This window comes from Moschus berezovskii, chromosome 6, assembly GCF_049115385.1.
Source record: "Moschus berezovskii isolate FMDL1 chromosome 6, NW_MosBer_1.0, whole genome shotgun sequence".
Taxonomy (NCBI): Eukaryota; Metazoa; Chordata; class Mammalia; order Artiodactyla; family Moschidae; genus Moschus; species Moschus berezovskii.
The window spans coordinates 34,844,459-34,861,719 of record NC_142465.1 but is presented as its reverse complement, the minus strand read 5'-3'; the positions used below and the strand labels follow the sequence as shown (position 1 = coordinate 34,861,719).

Genomic DNA, 17,261 nt, shown 5'->3' with positions numbered 1-17,261 from the left:
TAAATATTAAAAAAACAAAAAACAAAAAAAAACACCTGCTAAGGAATACTGAATTGACTTTCAAATTAGTTGATCTTATTTATTTTTATTTCCTTACACTTAACTGATTATAGTACAATTCTATTACACCCTTTAGTTTGCAGTGCCAAAGAAAAAAATAGATTAAGTAGGTAGTTAATACCAGAAAATCATTTTATCATCACTGGGTATTATCCCAGAACAAGGTAACATGATGGCACAAGACAGCTTGCTATTCCTGGGTTCTTAGCCTTTTCGTCAGTTGGACTGGTAGCTGACCTCCATTGCTTTAGTCCTTAGTCCAAAACTTTCTTTCACCATGTTGGTTGTTGCCTACAATTACACTATTAGAGTTCTGTCTTTTGAAGTTATTGGCTCATATTAAAGTAAGAAAATCCTTTGAGAGTTAAAGTTCAGATATATAATTAATACATTAGAGTGAATAAGGTATCAGTGAATAAAGTGTATCAGGCTCTTCTGGTGTGATATTCAGCTGAAAATAAGTTTGGAGAGAAGAAAGGAAAGAACTAGGTCTAGTATAGTAGGAAACTGCTTGGAGAGAACAGATATCTTTTAAGAACCCAGGGCAAAGGAAGCATGATGGCACTAGACACTTGCCAAGGAGATGAAGCACATGAAAATAGGCTTATAAGGCCTCAGGATGCATTTGGAATATTCACCATTTTATCTGTTTAGTTGCATGAGACTCAGCAGTCAACCAGATTTTAGTTGTGCGTTAAATTCTCAAAGAACCAGGAATTTAACTATTATAATGGTGTCAAAACTTAAGAGTAGCATGGATGTTATCTAATGGTATTCTTTACCTTTTTTAAAGTTGAAATACAGTTGATTTACATCTAATGATAATTTTTAGATATGTATTTTGTTTTATATTAGGAATTTAAAATTAAAAACCAAGTTACTGTGTAGAACATGTGTAAACCAGAGTCAATAGTTATTCTTTCTTCTCAGTGTATTGAATAGATGAAAATTTTCAGACACCTGAATAGAAAACACAAGACAGAGTTCATTTAAGACAGGGAATACTTTATTCAAACCCATCAGAGAAATGGATAGCTTGGGTCTGTAACAAAGCATCATGTTTTAAAGCATAGGTCAGTAATTGTATATGAGCGTATACACTGCTACATACAAATTAACTGATCAGACCATAACTTTTCAATGTTTGAAACAGAATAAGCTTCCCTGTAAAAGCAGCACCTTTGTGACATTTTAACATTAGTATTCCTCTCCTTCTTCCTCTCCTTCTCCTTCTACAGAATCCACACCAACCTCCTCATAATCCTTCTCAAGGGCAGCCATGTCCTCACGGGCCTCAGAAAATTCTCCTTCCTCCATGCCCTCACCCACGTACCAGTGAACAAAGGCACGCTTGGCATACATCAGGTCAAACTTGTGGTCCAGGCGAGCCCAGGCCTCAGCGATGGCTGTGGTGTTGCTCAGCATGCACACAGCTCGCTGTACTTTGGCCAGGTCTCCACCGGGTACCACAGTGGGAGGCTGGTAGTTAATGCCAACCTTGAAGCCAGTGGGGCACCAGTCCACAAACTGGATGGTACGCTTGGTCTTGATGGTGGCAATGGCAGCATTGACATCTTTGGGAACCACGTCACCACGGTACAACAGGCAGCAGGCCATGTATTTACCATGGCGAGGGTCACATTTCACCATCTGGTTGGCTGGCTCAAAGCAAGCATTGGTGATCTCTGCTACAGAAAGCTGTTCATGGTAGGCTTTCTCAGCAGAGATGACAGGGGCGTATGTGGCCAGAGGGAAGTGGATGCGGGGATAGGGCACCAGGTTGGTCTGGAACTCTGTCAGATCCACATTCAGGGCTCCATCAAACCTCAGGGAAGCAGTGATGGAGGACACAATTTGACCTATCAACCTATTCAGGTTAGTATATGTCGGGCGCTCAATGTCGAGGTTTCTACGACAGATGTCATAGATGGCCTCATTGTCCACCATGAAGGCACAATCAGAGTGCTCCAGGGTGGTGTGGGTGGTGAGGATGGAGTTGTAGGGCTCAACGACCGCTGTGGAAACCTGGGGGGCTGGGTAAATGGAGAACTCCAGCTTGGACTTCTTGCCATAATCGACAGAGAGACGTTCCATCAGCAGGGAGGTGAACCCAGAACCAGTTCCCCCACCAAAGCTGTGGAAAACCAAGAAGCCCTGAAGACCTGTGCACTGGTCAGCCTGTTACAAAAAAGATGAATAGAGAAAAATAGTTATTGCTATTTGTGATGTCATCATAGTAAAGATTTTCACTTTTCATATTAATTCCAAAGAATTAGATTGCATTTTGATAGAAACTTAAAATGTAGACCTTCCTTAAATTACTCAGCATTTCTGTATTAAAAATGTCTTCATTAATCTTTATAAAATGACATCAAATAGTCTATATTTTAATTGAACTTTTAAAAAACTATAGAGGAATAATTAATATCACTATTGCATTTCAGCTGTGTTTGAAAAATAAGAGCATATTTCAAATATCTCTCTTAGGTTTATTCATTTACTTTATTCTTGAGAATAAACATACCAGTTTCCGAATTCGGTCCAAGACGAGGTCAATGATTTCCTTGCCAATGGTGTAGTGACCTCGGGCATAGTTATTAGCGGCATCTTCTTTGCCTGTGATGAGCTGCTCAGGGTGGAAGAGCTGGCGGTAGGTGCCAGTGCGAACCTCATCTGGAAAAGGAAAACGAAGCAGCCACCCATCATTAACACCCCACACAGGTCTTCTCCACACCAGGGTTTCAGTGGAGCCAACAGGACACACCTCCTGTCCCAGACCCCAGGATTCTCACTGAAGCTACTGAGGTCAACTCACCAATGACTGTGGGTTCCAGGTCTACAAACACTGCCCTGGGCACGTGCTTGCCAGCGCCTGTCTCACTGAAGAAGGTGTTGAAGGAGTCGTCTCCTCCCCCAATAGTCTTGTCACTTGGCATCTGGCCATCGGGCTGAATGCCGTGTTCCAGGCAGTAGAGCTCCCAGCAGGCATTGCCGATCTGGACACCAGCCTGGCCAACGTGGATGGAGATGCACTCACGCTGTGGGAAGGAAAAGAGAAAAATTGTAAAATTAGTTATATTAGCATTTTCAATTTTCAGTGAATTTCCAAAACTATTTCTAGTAATATACAAGTATTCTTCAAATTTATTTGAGGTCATATCAATAACATAACAGAAGCAGTTAAAGAAAGGCACTTGCTACAAATGCTGCAGATGGGTGTGGTCCGAATAATAGGGCTGCACTGTTAAGCACATGGTGCAAGCCGATTGTTCTAACAGCCATACTTCGAATAGAAGATTTTTCATATTTAAAAAATAGTCAATCACAAAATTTTTGTAAAATGAAGTAAATTCAATCACTAGTTAACTGGAATCATTATTATTGCCTCCTTCACCTTTAAAGATGAACATTTATTCTGATAGGACTTGGTATTTCCATATGGACATCTGTACTGCAGCTGAGGCTAGAAGCCACACCCTTCTGCAGTCTCTCTGCAGGATCCATCAGTATTAGGGGGTTAGAAGCTAAACAAGGACTGTCTCCTGCATTGCTGCATTTGCTGTGCCTGGTGCCAGCCTGTACTATCTGCTACATTATTTAACAGAGCAAGCTCTATTTCCAGCATCTGCCTACATGATCTCATTGTGCTATCTGCCAGTTTTCCTCTTCTGACCCAGCCTGGGACCATATGCCTAAATTGAAATGAATTAATGAAGATGCACTAGAACAAAAGACAGCTGCACAAGAGTAAAAGTCTTCTTTGTCTGCAGCAGTTTCATTATCTAAAAAAGTTTTCCCAGAATCTTCTCCTCTGCAAAAAACTGAAAAATTGTTAGTATCTTTAAAACAACAGTTCCTAAACTAGAAATAAATAGAACATGAAAAGCTACCAAGCTTAAAGCCCAGTGAAAGAATAATGAAATATTTAATTTATATAAAACAACAAAATAATGTTTTCATTCTGAAATTTCGTACCCACCACAGAATAATCATACTCATTACATTCAGTAGAGCGTGTCCCCTCCGTAGCCTTCACGGTTAAAACTTCCTTTGTCTGTCCATTGTCTAGTCACTGACAAATGGGGGCGGGGGGGGCGCGGCGGGGAAGGGCGTTTCCCTGGGTCCTCCGCATCAGAGCACCCTGGCTCACAAAATCGGCTTTTTCTCTCGCTGAACGTGCGACCAAGAGACACACAGGAGTCAACCAGGGCGGGGCGGCCCCAGACCAGACATTAAAGGGCTTGTCATGTGAACTGTGACTTTGCTCCTCAAGAAAAATAAAAAATTTAAGTTTTGACAGTGAATGAAAAACCTTTTACCCCCTACGGTTCTGCAAAGATGAAAGGCTTGTTAAAAGTCTTTCTGACAGAGGAGGCTTAGTGAGGACGAACCCCGCCCAGCGGCTCCAAGGCCAGAGAAGCAGAAACAAACAACTCCGCCCCTGCGCCGCCTCGACGCCGGCCGCCACAGAAACTAACCATTTTCCCTGTTAATTACATGGGTGTCTTTCTAAAACACCAACGGACTGGCGAGGGATCCTTCTTCTTAATACTAACCTCAGGCTCCGCTTTGTCCCTTTCCTTCTCTGCCCGAGTCTTCCCTGCTACACCCACCGACCCCCGTCCTTTCGGTCGACGACGCCTCTCCCTGTCCCCGGGGAACAGCGCAAGGGCCTCTCGGAGTCACACGACTACCGTGCGCACGCCAAGACCGCCCTGCCTGCCCCAGCCCCTTTCAGGACCGACAGATGGGCTGCTGCGACCGGCTGCCAGGAGCTCGGAGAGCAAAACCTCCCTAGCGCCGCCTTTGTTCCCCCTCACGGCTCAGCCGCGCCCTGGCCTCAGCCGTGGCGGGGCTCCTGCACCCCGCACTGCGGCGGGGAGCCCGGCCGCAGACAAAGCTAAACCTCGCAAATAAAGCGTAAAGCTACTCTTACCCAAACGAGTTGTAAAGGACAAAGGTTTTAAGATTTTCCAAGGAGACCCTGGGGAGGCTGACCCCACCCAGCGTCACAAAGAGCCGGAGGAGACACTCTTACCATAGTTGCTGTTTTGCGGCTGCCGAGCAGATGGCGGAGAGGAGAAGAGGTTGTTACTTCTTACAGCGCGACTCTTAGGCGGTCGATGTAAGAGAACCTGCGGCACATGGGCGTCTGTGGCTCCCTATATACAACTCGGTCACCATGGGGATGGGCTGGGGCCTTTTCCTGTTGGTCCAGACCCCTCAATCTGCCCAGAGGAGCCACGACAGAAGAGTGGTGATTGGTGCATGCGACATGGGATGAGGTAATCTCTCCCCCACCCCTTTTCCCCTAGCATCCATAGACCGCTTGCATCCTTCAGACAAAGAGACCGAGCAGAAACAGTCAGCCGAGCATCCATTACGGGGTGGGGTTGGGAAGGGGTTGGGGGAGGGAGGGAAAGAGAACTGGAGTTGGGTGATTTTATATTGTTTAAACCTCAAACTGCAGTTAAAATCATCAATGTAAGGTTTTTTTCCCCCAACATTTAATCGCAGAATTTGAGATGAAATATTTTAATGGAAAATTACGTCAGCTTCTCCCTCAAAGTGTACTAAACCCACATTCAGTGAAGATTCAGCATCAGCATCTCTAATGCTTTAAAAATAAAGTAGAAGAGAAGATGGGAAAGATGCTTAAAATGTCTTGGGTAAATGTGTTTTTTTTTAATTAAAAATTATTCAATAACCATCCAAAATGGTTTCTCAGGTTCAAGTAATTTTTTTTCAGACCTTTTGCCACCCTCTCCCTAATAGCTAAACAAAAACAGTAGATGAACAGTCATACTATGGAAGCACACAATAATTCAGCTAATGAACATACCATACTTACTCTACTAGAACTATTCCAGAAGTCTGTGTTAATATATTTTATGTAGTGTATTGTTCCTTAAAATGAATCATCTTTTCTAATATAGGATTGAGAAAATACAAGGAGAGAGAACTGAGTTTAGACACTAGTACTACCTGCGCATGCACTTATATTCTACATTGTTCTCTCTTCTGGAAAGAGAAAAATTACTGGGACACCACGTTAGAAAGGAAGGGAGTTGTATAGTGTGAAAAAGAAGACCCTTTTGTAATATTGTCTCCTCCCGCAGACAGCTGTGTAGATGTCAGCTCAATAACTGCAATTTTTTTTAATGTAAATCTTATGTGAATTCAGTAAATTCTCCTCCTCTAAGATTGGGCTTCTAACTGTGGGAATTGTAGCCAACCTCATACAGCTGCTATTCAATCAGAGACTCTGGTGGTTGCTCAATTGCCTCTTGGGACAAAAGGCTTTGCTTAAGGAAGTGGACTGCGGTAACATTCTTTTGCTACTCAGAAAGCTTCCATTATCAACAAGGATGTACAATGCAGAATATGACTCTGGACTGGGTACCATTTAATGTTGCTAATGAAATTTCAGAGGTAAAGAGGTTTGCTATGGCCACTGAAGTTGAAAATATGTATTTTGGCAGATAATTTTTCCTTTTGGCTTTTAGTAAGAGATTTTCAGGGTCTGCAGCACCATTTATAGTGCTCTGCAGAATCCATTCATTCCTGCTGGGCTGGCAGGCAGTGCTTGGGCGTGGGAGGGAGGGACTTGAGACAGCTGCTGCAGGTTGTGGTGTGACAGTGGCAGCCATGGATTTTTCTAGCCTGTCAGCCCCAGCTCTGCTTTACTTGTTCAAATTTGCTGCAGTAGTGTTCTCTAGAAAAAAACAAGACCTGACACAAATAATTTTACCTATTTCTTGCATATTTTATAGGAAAAATAGTCTTTATTATGGAGAAGGCAATGGCAAGCCACTCCAGTACTCTTGCCTAGAAAATCCCATGGATGGAGGAGCCTGGTAGGTTGCAGTCCGTCGCTAAGGGTCGGACACGACTGAGCGACTTCACTTTCACTTTTCACTTTCACACATTGGAGAAGGAAATGGCAACCCACTCCAGTGTTCTTGCCTGGAGAATCCCAGGGACTGGGGACCCTGGTGGGCTTCTGTCTATGGGGTCACACAGAGTTGGACACGACTGAAGTGACGCAGCAGTAGCAGTCTTTATTATATTATCTTTATATATCCCTTTTGCAAATAGAAGTATATTTCAGTAAAGAGACAGAGGATTAAGGATGACTTGAAGCTTTTTTCTGAACCCAGAGATACACTTAACAAAAATAGGAATTAAATGTCATAGGGAAGTATAAGGATTAATAAGTAGTTCATTGAAAATACTTCTTTCAAAAATTTAATAATGAGATAAATCACACACTTTTGGACCATGATGCAGTATAAAAATCTCCTTTTTTGGAATGAGAGACACCGTTTTGAATTTAATTTTCTTTATAATATGAAAGAAATATGTCATTTCCCCAACGGCCTCCGTTCTTTCTGCAATTTACAGAGGATTCAATAAAAGAGGGGCGGGTTCATGCAATTAATTCTTTGTAATTCTATCTCAGAACCATTCATGAAATGTGGCTTTTTTTTTTCCCCTCCCCTTGGCCATAAGTAACAGTAAGATCTAGGTCAGAAATCAAATATGTGAACACCGTTAATCTTAAATATATAAATGGAAAAGGAGGGGAAATAATAATCTATTATTTTTGTTCCTCATTATCTGGCTTAATATCGTGCAAACTATGGGAAACAAAAAACATTTTTTTACTAGACCATTTTTTATATTTACTGTCAACTTCTTTAACTTACATCAGCATGCATGTATAAATATTCTACTAATGTATTATTTCTCGTCGACAGTAAAATTAGCATAAAACATTTTTCTTTCATAGTACTTGTGGAATTTAAATTATTTATTTGACAGTCTGTATCTCTCTTCCATTACAATGTGAATCCGAGTCCTTGACAAATTGCCTAGCATATGGTAGACATTATATACATGTTTGTTGAATTAAATGAATGATTTCTTTCTGTGCATATTTTCATTAACTTTTCATGGTTAGTAGTTTAGAGGTATTTAATAAAGCATTTTCCTTTTTTATTCAATAAGCATTTACTCGCTGTCTACAGTAAGCCTTGGACCATCCTATATAGCGTAGAGAATTCAGAGGTAGTAGAAAGGTTTCTTTTCTCCACATTCTTCCAATTAAAGAAATAAAACAAGTACGTGTGTATAAGTTTGAGAATGGCATGTGTTTCTGTGTGTGTATGGGGAGGAGCCTTTAGAATCCATTGAATGGCCCCAAATTTCATAACTTCTGTAGGAAACAAAGGAGTTATTTATCACTTCTTTTTCCTACATTTTTTCCTACTTCTTCACCTCCTATTTAACCCTAAATACATTTCAGTCTGGATTCTGCTCCCACCACTCCTTGAAACCAAATGCCCTCTCTGTTGCTAAATCCATTGGGCACTTGTTGACCTGTGATAAGTTTTCTCACAGTTGACTGTTATCTGTTTTTTGAGACACTTTGTGTGCCTTTGGCTTCAAAATTCTCTATTTTCTGGGTTTTCCTCCTACATTTTTTTGTTTCTTCTCAGTTTCTGATTCTTCTTCTTCTTTTAATCTTTAAATATTGGAACTCCTCAAGGTTTGGTCCTAGACTTTTTCCTCATTTTATTCTGTGGATCGTACTCTGGTGGATGGTAAGTGCATTCATTCCCAAGACTGCAGATCCTTTCTGTGTGCCGATGACTTCTTGACATCTCCTTTTAGATCCAGATCTTACAGTAAACTTCCAGTCTCTGAGTAGGTTTCTCACATATATACTAAATTGAACTAGTTATCGTCTCACAAATATGTACCTCCTACAAATTTCTCTTGCTCAGTAAATAAAGAAGCATCTGGTTTCTCAAATCAGAAACAGTAATTACTCTTGACATCTTCCCCTCCTTTTCTGAACACCATCAGTTCAGTTCAGTTCAGTCGCTCAGTTGTGTCCGACTCTTTGCGACCCCATGAACCGCAGCACGCCAGACCTCCCTGTCCATCACCAACTCCCAAAGTTTACCCAAACTCATGTCCATCAAGTTGGTGATGCCATCCAGCCATCTCATCCTCTGTCGTCCCCTTCTCCTCCTGCCCCCAATCCCTCCCATAGAATAAGTTAAATCCTGGTAAGTCTATCTCTTAGTTATCTCTCAAATCTTATTCTTTTCTCTGCATCTCTGTTGCCTCCACTCTAATAAGTATATCATCTCTTGCCCAGACAACCTCAGTGCCCTTCTAGATTTCCTCCACATTCACTCCTACTACTGTCTAGTTCAATCTCCACACAACAACTGAAGTGCTCTTATTGGGATAATGTCACGTGTACAGTTGTAGTATGACATACTACAACTATGTAGTATTTTAACAGTACAAACTCATGAGTTCATAAAGACATCCCTACAGGGCAAAAGAAAAATTAAAAAAAGATAAAAGTGAACTAAAAATAATCTGTTATCTTTGCACCATTGGAGATAACGAGGGCTCCAACTCCATTCTCTATACATTGGCATATAGACAAAGAATTGAGCTTTTGTCTTGCATTGCCTGTATTTCAAGGTAACCAGATGGTCCTCATTAACTAGAAAAAAATCATTCTTTATAGAGTAATGCCAGCTTGTAAATATAGTAGTAATAATAGAATAATCACCTTTTACATCCTCTAGTGAAATAATTTATTCAGGAAAAGAGTATCAGTGGATGAAAAATAAAATATTGGTGGGGAGTGTTTTAATAGAAGCATAGGCTGTTGCCTTCTGAACCCCTTAGTCAATCACAGCATTACTCACAGTGAGACGGTCACACCTCGTGAACCTAAGATGTGGTCCCATAGAAACCACACAGCATCACTGGTGAAGTGATCTATCAGAAGCAATTGTGCTGAATCTAATTAAGCCTTTAGAGCCCACTTCCGTTTACAGGAGATATAGGAGCTAGAGGAACAAGTCAGATGATAAGCCAAGAAGGAAAACATAGACAACTGCAGAGTGTAGGACATTCTACAGGACAGACTATCTTGTTTTTGCAACAAACCAATGGTGGAATGGGTGGAAAAGGTGGGAAAGGGGGGCAGCTCTGAATCAGAAGAGTTTTTGGAGACTAACTACTAAATATAACAGCAGATGTTGTTTGGATCCTGATTCAAATAAACCAAATGTGAAACATGATGGAGATAACCAGGGAAATTTGAATATGGACTAGTTATTATATAATAGCAACAAATTATTATTAATTTTATTAAGTGTGATAATGGTAGTATGATTCTGCAAGAAAATTTCTATAACTTTTAGAGATGCATGCAGAAGAGTAGTAGGTTAAATGAATAAGGTCTAAGAGTTGCTTTAAAATACTTCAGCAAAGAAAAAGGGAAAACCTGATAGATAAGAGATTGTAGCAAAAATCTTGATAGTTACTGAATTTTAGTAATGGGTATAAGGAGTTCATTATATTTTTCTGTACTTTTGCATATGTTTGAAAATTTCTTAAAAGATTTCTAAAGGATATATCCAAAGAGGAAATTACGGATGCTGAAAACAAATTTTATGTATGGAATTTATTCTATACTGCCTTGAATGGAAAATTACAGAAATTTCAGAGAGGAAAAAGTCTTTATATTATGATTTATGGTTTATCATGGAAACCTTTTTTTGAAATAGTGGCTTTTAACTGAATGGGATAGGAGTAGAGTGAGTACTTAAATAATATTTAAGGAAAATAATATTAGCAAAGACATAATATGATGATGATATGGTACCTGTATAAGGGAGGACAAAGAAATTTACTTGATTAGGGCATGCAAGAGAATTGTGGGTGATGTGTTATATAGTGAGAGTGGAGCTAGTTAATGAAGCATTTTGAACCGCAGTCTGAAGGAGTTTGGGCTGAGTTCACACACATAGACAATGTGAAGCTTTTGTATTCTCATAGAAAGGAATGAAGGGAAGGGAACAGCATTCCTGTAAAATTAATCTGACAGATTAGTGGAGTAGGGAAAGAGACTGCAGATAAGTGGACCAATAAGAAGGTTGTTGTAATAATCTAAGCAGAACGTGTCAAACCATTGTAATCATCATGGGAATGGGTAGAAAGAAATAATAGAAGAGACCACCCAAAGGATGAATCCCAGTGGTGACTGACTGAACATGAGGTAGAAAGGAAAGAGTCAACATTAACCCTTGAAGTTTTCAACTTGGAGAAGTAGGAGAATGAAATGCTAGTTGTGCTCTTTACAGAAATAGGGAAGTTGAAAAGCAATGCATGTTTAAGCAGGAAATGCATCTGTGTGTGTTTTAAAAATATTTATCTATTTTATTTTGGTTGAGCCAAGTCTTAGTTGTGTAATGCAGGATCTTGTAGTTGCAGCATGTGGGCTCTAGTTCCCTGAGCAGGGATCAACCTGGGTCCTCTGCTTTGGGAGCACAGAGTCTTAGCCTCTGGACCACCAGGGACATCCCTGTGTATGTGTTTTGAGGAGGGTGTTGAGGGTGTATGCGTGTATGTCACCTCAGTTGTATCTGACTCTTTGTGACCCCATGGACTGTAGACTGCCAGACTCCTCTGTCCGTGGGATTTTCCTGGCAAGAATACTGGAATGGGTTGCCACGCCCTCCTCCAGGGGATCTTCCCGACCCAGGGATTGAACCCACCTCTGCTGAGTCTTCTGTACTGCAAGTGGATTGCTTACTGCTGAGTCACTGCTGCTGCTGCTGCTGCTAAGTTGCTTCAGTCGTGTCCGACTCTGTGCGACCCCATAGACAGCCACCCACCAGGCTCCGCCGTCCCCGGGACTCTCCAGGCAAGAACACTGGAGTGGGTTGCCATTTCCTTCTAGGGAAGCCCATTGAGGGCAGGACCCATCAGTCAATGTGATCTTACAAGTTGAATGTTACACTGTTTGAGATGGTAGGTGGATCAAGTGGAGAAGTCATAGAGGCCACAGGGAATCTGCAGTTGGCACTGCTCAGAGAAAGGTCAGCATTAGAGAGGTGACAATGTATATTTGGAACCTAATGACAACAGTATTATGTGCCAGTAGTATGGTATAAGGGTAGAATTCTCCTAGTGTAACCCAGAATTTCAAGTTATGCTGCTAAACAGGCAACACAATTCAGGTACAGTTATATTCACCAGGTGAAAAGACTTCCTTTTTTATTCTTTGATTTGAGAACTTTTTATTGAAGAATAACATACATACATAAATTTTCATCAACCAATGTATAGTTTGATGAATCTTTGCAAACTTATTATTTACTTAGTGTAACCAGTATGTAGATCAAGTAACAGAACTACCTAGGAGGCCTCCTTATTCCCCTACCCTGAAACTATCTACTGTTAGTAATTCCCACTGATTTAGCACAATAGATTTCTTTTGCTTATTTTCAAAGTTTGTATATGTGGAATATACTCTTTTATATGTGGGTTCTTTTATTCAATATTATGTTTGTGAAATTTACTTACACCATTGAAAGTGAAAGTGTTAGTCGCTCAGTCATGTCCAAGTCTTTGGAACCCCATGGTCTGTCCATGGAATTCTCCAGGCAAGAATACTGCAGTGGGTTGCCATTCCCTTCACCAGGGGATCTTCCCAACTTGAGGGTCGAACATGGGTCTCCTGCATTGCAGGTAGATTCTTTACATTGTTCTCATTTCTATGTAATACCCCATTGTATGATTATACCATAATTTACTTCTATTATACCATAATTTACATCTGTTTCCCAATATTAATGGATATCTGCTTAGTTTCCAATTTTTTGGCTAATACAAATGGCATTGCTATTAGCATTCTTGTACACGTGTTTGGGTGAATATATTTACAAATTTCTGCTGCTGTATACCTAGGAATGTAATTGTAGGGTGATAATATATGTTCACTTTAGTAGAAAAACGCTAATTTTTCCAGAGTGGTTGTGATTAGGTACATTCCCACCAGCAGTATGGGAGAGTTATTCCTCATCCTCTTTCACTGTAGCCATTCAGTGAGAGTTTATCATGTATCTATCACATAATGGATTGGAAGTATTTGAGATGAAAGACAAGGAGACTAATTTGTAACTTACCGTAAAGAATCTGCCTACAATGCAGGAGATCCTGGTTTGATCCCGTGGTTGGGAAGTTCCCCTGGAGAAGGGTGTGGCAACCCACTCCTGTATTCTTGCCTGGAGAATCAATCCCATGGACAGAGGAGCCTGGCGGACTGCAGCCCATGGGGTCACAAAGAGTCGGACATGACTGAGTGGCTAACACTTTCACTTGGAATCATCCAGACTTTAGGTTGAAAGCCATGGGGACAGAAGGAACGATCTGCATTGCAAGAAAAGTGATACATGTGGGGGATATTTTGGAGGTTGACTTACCAGATTTGGGAATAGACTTAATAAATTAAAAACAGTAAAGGACTTTGAGAGAAAAGTGTCAGAAAAGGAAACACTGATGCAGTGGCCAAGAAGGAGGAGAAAAAGCTGAAGACATTAATGTTACAGAGACAAAGGAAGGACCACATCAGGATAGAGTGCTGAGTAGCATCAAATACTGTAGAGGGGTTGTTAATAAGGATAGTAAAGTGTTCGGTGGATTTGGCTACCAGGAAATGCGTATATAGCAAGGGCTTGATACAAAAGACAAAATGTGTTTTCTGGCCAGAGTTCAAGGTCCTGAGGATGGAAACTATGTTGAATGCTGTGAGAGAGGTCAGTGCAGGAGCTTTCAGACACAGAGAAGTATGTCACATTTCCCCACTTCATCCTGCTGTGGTGTACCCTGTCTCACACCAGGTCATCACTGCCTCTGCATCCCTTGTGAAATGAAAATACCTGTCACCTCATGCTGCCTCCCTCATGCAGGTTAAAAAAATTTTTTTTCCCTATTTCTTTATTATTTTTGGCTGTGCTAAATCTTCAGCACGCATTATGTGTGTGTGGAGTTCTCATTGCGGTGGTTTCCTTGCTGCAGAGCACAGGCTCTAGATGCTCAGGCTTCAGTAGCTGTGATGCGTTTGCTCAGTAGTTGTGGCACATGGGCTTAGTTGCCCCATGACATGTGGGATCTTCCCAGACCAAGGACAGAACCCATGTCCCTTGAATTGGCAGGCAGATTCTTAAACTACTGAACCACCAGGGAAGTCCACCCCGGTCAAATTTGATTGTGAATAGATAAATTCAAACAAGTAAATTTGCCTTAAATTCTACAACAAAAACACACCTCAAATTTTAATTTAAGCAAGGAGTTGAACATGATTATGCTGACATGTTGAATTTGCATTTATCTTTATTTTCAGGTTCAGCACTGATCAGTATATTGAGTGACTCTTACTAAGTATGGCCTTTAAGGAATATCTACTGCATCCTCCTTTAGCCAGATCATAATGGTAAAAGTTTAGGTAAGACTATGACCCCACATCTGAACTCAGAATTTTATTAAAAGGTTAGCATTTACCTTTTCAACCTCTTGTCAACAGATGCACTATTACTAACTAATAGTTTTTTTCTGGATAACAATGGTAAGAATTATCTGTGGTGATTCTGGTAACTGAGTTTCATCTATTTTGGGGAGGACCTCAGATATGCGGATGACACCACCCTTATGGCAGAAAGTGAAGAGGAACTCAAAGGCCTCTTGATGAAAGTGAAAGAGGAGAGTGAAAAGGTTGACTTGAAGCTCAACATTCAGAAAACAAAGATCATGGCATCTGGTCCCATCACTTCATGGGAAATAGATGGGGAAACAGTGGAAACAGTGTCAGACTTTATTTTTTTGGGCTCTAAAATCACTGCAGATGCTGATTGCAGCCATGAAATTAAAAGACGCTTACTCCTTGGAAGGAAAGTTATGACCAACCTAAATAGCATATTAAAAAGCAGAGACATTACTTTGCCAACAAAGGTCCGTCTAGTCAAGGCTATGGTTTTTCCTGTGGTCATGTATGGATGTGAGAGTTGGACTGTGAAGAAAGCTGAGCGCAGAAGAATTGATGCTTTTTGAACTGTGGTGTTGGAGAAGACTCTTGAGAGTCCCTTGGACTGCAAGGAGATCCAACCAGTCCATTCTAAAGGAGATCAATCCTGGGTGTTCATTGGAAGGACTGATGCTAAAGCTGAAACTCCAATACTTTGGCCACCTCATGCGACGAGTTGACTCACTGGAAAAGAGTGATGCTGGGAGGGATTGGGGGTGGGAGGAGACGGGGATGACAGAATGAGATGGCTGGATGGCATCACCGACTCGATGGACATGAGTTTGAGTGAACCAGGAGTTGGTGATGGACAGGGAGGCCTGGCATGCTGTGATTCATGGGGTCGCAAAGAGTCGGACACGACTGAGTGACTGAACTGAACAGAACTGAACTGATTTATGTACTGAGATACAAATTTTAATTTGTAATTTTGCTGTGATACATTGAAGAGGTGGTTTTCCCACAACTAGTGATGAAATCTGACATTTGGGAAAAGGGGCAAAACTTGGAAGAGGCTCAAAGGCATCTTGAGAAGAGAAGGAGAAGGAAGTATAAAAGACAGTGGATAATCTCAGTTTCCATGAAACACAATTTATAATGTAGTTGCATTTCATTAACCCCAATTACATACGCTCACAAGAATGCACATTGAACTGCCTCAGTCCTGCCCCTCCTTTCACTCAAAGCAGATGGAAATTAGGTGGCAGACTGGGAACGTTGCCATGGTGTACTGGCTTCAGGGATTTAATAGCAATCAAAAGAAGCTCCAGGGTCCCTTCCCCCAGTCATCCAAGTGTGTGTTTCTCTTTTCCTCTCAAGTCCTTGTCTTAATTAACTCCATGTAATGGATAAATCAGGATGAGATTGATTTACTAGTGAGAAAAAATTTTTACTGCCTCCATAAGTGTTTATAGATGCATTGATATTGTTAGATGTAAAATACTGATGAATTGTAACTGGTTCATTTTTATGTAGAGCTAGCCACACACAAAGTAATAATTCATTTTTTAAGTATTAAAAATAAGTATTATTTTTTAAGTTTTATACAATATTCTCCCAACTTTGATATTTCTTTTTCTTATTTGTTTTTACCCCCCTGGATAACATGCAGGCATCTCAAATTCAATATATCAAAATGAAATTAATTACTTTTCTCCATTATCCTCCTCAGTATTCTATACTCTCAATTGTTCCATATTTTCAGTATCAGTTTGTTGTCACCATCCTTCTAGTTGATCAAATTAGTTTAAAATAATAATAACCTCATATAATATCTACTATGTGTCAGGCCCTGTCCTTAGCACTTTATGTATGTTATTAACTGATTTAAGTTAATCCCAACTAATCACTAAATTCTGTATATTTAAAAATTGTCAATATTTGCAGAATGAAGAAATGACTAATTAAAAACTTGACCAATTTTATTAGCCAAGGGGCCTAGTTCAAAGGGAGAATGTGGCAGAATATTTAGGACTTGGTCTTTGAATTTTCCTCTTTAAGGCATTACATGTATAAATCCAAGAGTTAGAATAGCAGAAGCTCACCCTTTGTAGCATATGGAAATCATCCACTGCATCAGTTTCCTGATGTTCTAAAGTAACTAGGGGTGCCAGTTCCTGAACTGAAGAATCTGATTCAGTAGGTCTAATTCACTAAATAATAACCTCTTATAATTAATAATTTACCATTTGAAACTAAAGAGTTTTAATGCTTTGTGGTAGTTTGATTCAGTTATTTCTAAATTTTGATAGCTCCTGGATATATTGATAGAGAATTACTCTTCAGACAGTTGTAATCCGGAAAAACACAATCCTCAATGATGTCCAGCTGAAAAAGGTTTTGGGAAACATTTCCCCATCTTCCTTTAGATTTAAAAATCAATTATACATGTGCAGAAGGGAGGCAAGGCTCCGTTTTTCTTCATCTGCTCAGCCTAAAAGATCATTTCTCCATTCCCCTTAAACACTGATTATGCATGTGTAAGAGAAAGGATTAGAAAATGCTGCAGGTTTGGGGTTTTTTTTCATCTGCTTATAAGAACAGCAATCTTTTGCTCTTGTTTATAGATTATAAGATGTAGAGATATACTCAAGATATCATGGCCTTAAATAAGACCCTCCTCATGGTAAGAGTATCTGAATTTTGTATATTTTAGTAAATGAGCCCAGGATTAATATTTTTAAATGGTTTCAATATTTTTAGGTATGTAAGAGAGACTTCACTCTCACCCTTCATGTTACTAAGCAACGTATTATACAGTTGCTAGGAGACCGACTGGCAAGCTTCGGGGTAGTTCAGTTTT

The 17,261-nt window shown here is 40.3% G+C and overlaps 2 protein-coding genes across 4 annotated transcripts in view; one reads left to right on the top strand and one right to left on the bottom strand.

Annotated features, from left to right (window-relative positions):
* Positions 1–1,044: 1,044 nt before the first annotated feature.
* LOC129536760 (tubulin alpha-1A chain) lies at positions 1,045–5,248 on the bottom strand. Of its 2 annotated transcripts, none has more exons than XM_055395847.2 (4): positions 5,099–5,248; positions 2,876–3,098; positions 2,585–2,733; positions 1,045–2,238 (listed from the first exon to the last, which is right to left on the bottom strand). In XM_055395847.2, exons 1-4 carry the CDS (start codon positions 5,099–5,101, stop codon positions 1,258–1,260), a joined length of 1,356 nt encoding a protein of 451 aa, XP_055251822.1. In that variant the 5' UTR covers positions 5,102–5,248; the 3' UTR covers positions 1,045–1,257. The 2 variants fall into 2 exon arrangements, with proteins under 2 accessions (XP_055251822.1, XP_055251823.1); XM_055395848.2 differs by lacking the exon at positions 5,099–5,248 and adding an exon at positions 4,617–5,015.
* Positions 5,206–17,261, top strand: part of LOC129536762 (tubulin alpha-1C chain-like) — a 90,813-nt gene continuing 78,757 nt past the window's right edge. For both annotated transcript variants that reach the window (XM_088836939.1, XM_055395854.2), the window contains exon 1: positions 5,206–5,345. The gene's annotated coding sequence lies outside the window, so the exon portion shown is untranslated. The remainder of the gene's footprint in view (positions 5,346–17,261) is intronic.

Coding starts and splice junctions, on each gene's coding strand:
- LOC129536760 (XM_055395847.2), bottom strand. Junction 2,734..2,875: donor CCTGGAACCCACAGTCATTG/GTGAGTTGACCT, acceptor TTCCTTTTCCAG/ATGAGGTTCGCACTGGCACC. Junction 2,239..2,584: donor TGGACCGAATTCGGAAACTG/GTATGTTTATTC, acceptor TTTTTGTAACAG/GCTGACCAGTGCACAGGTCT.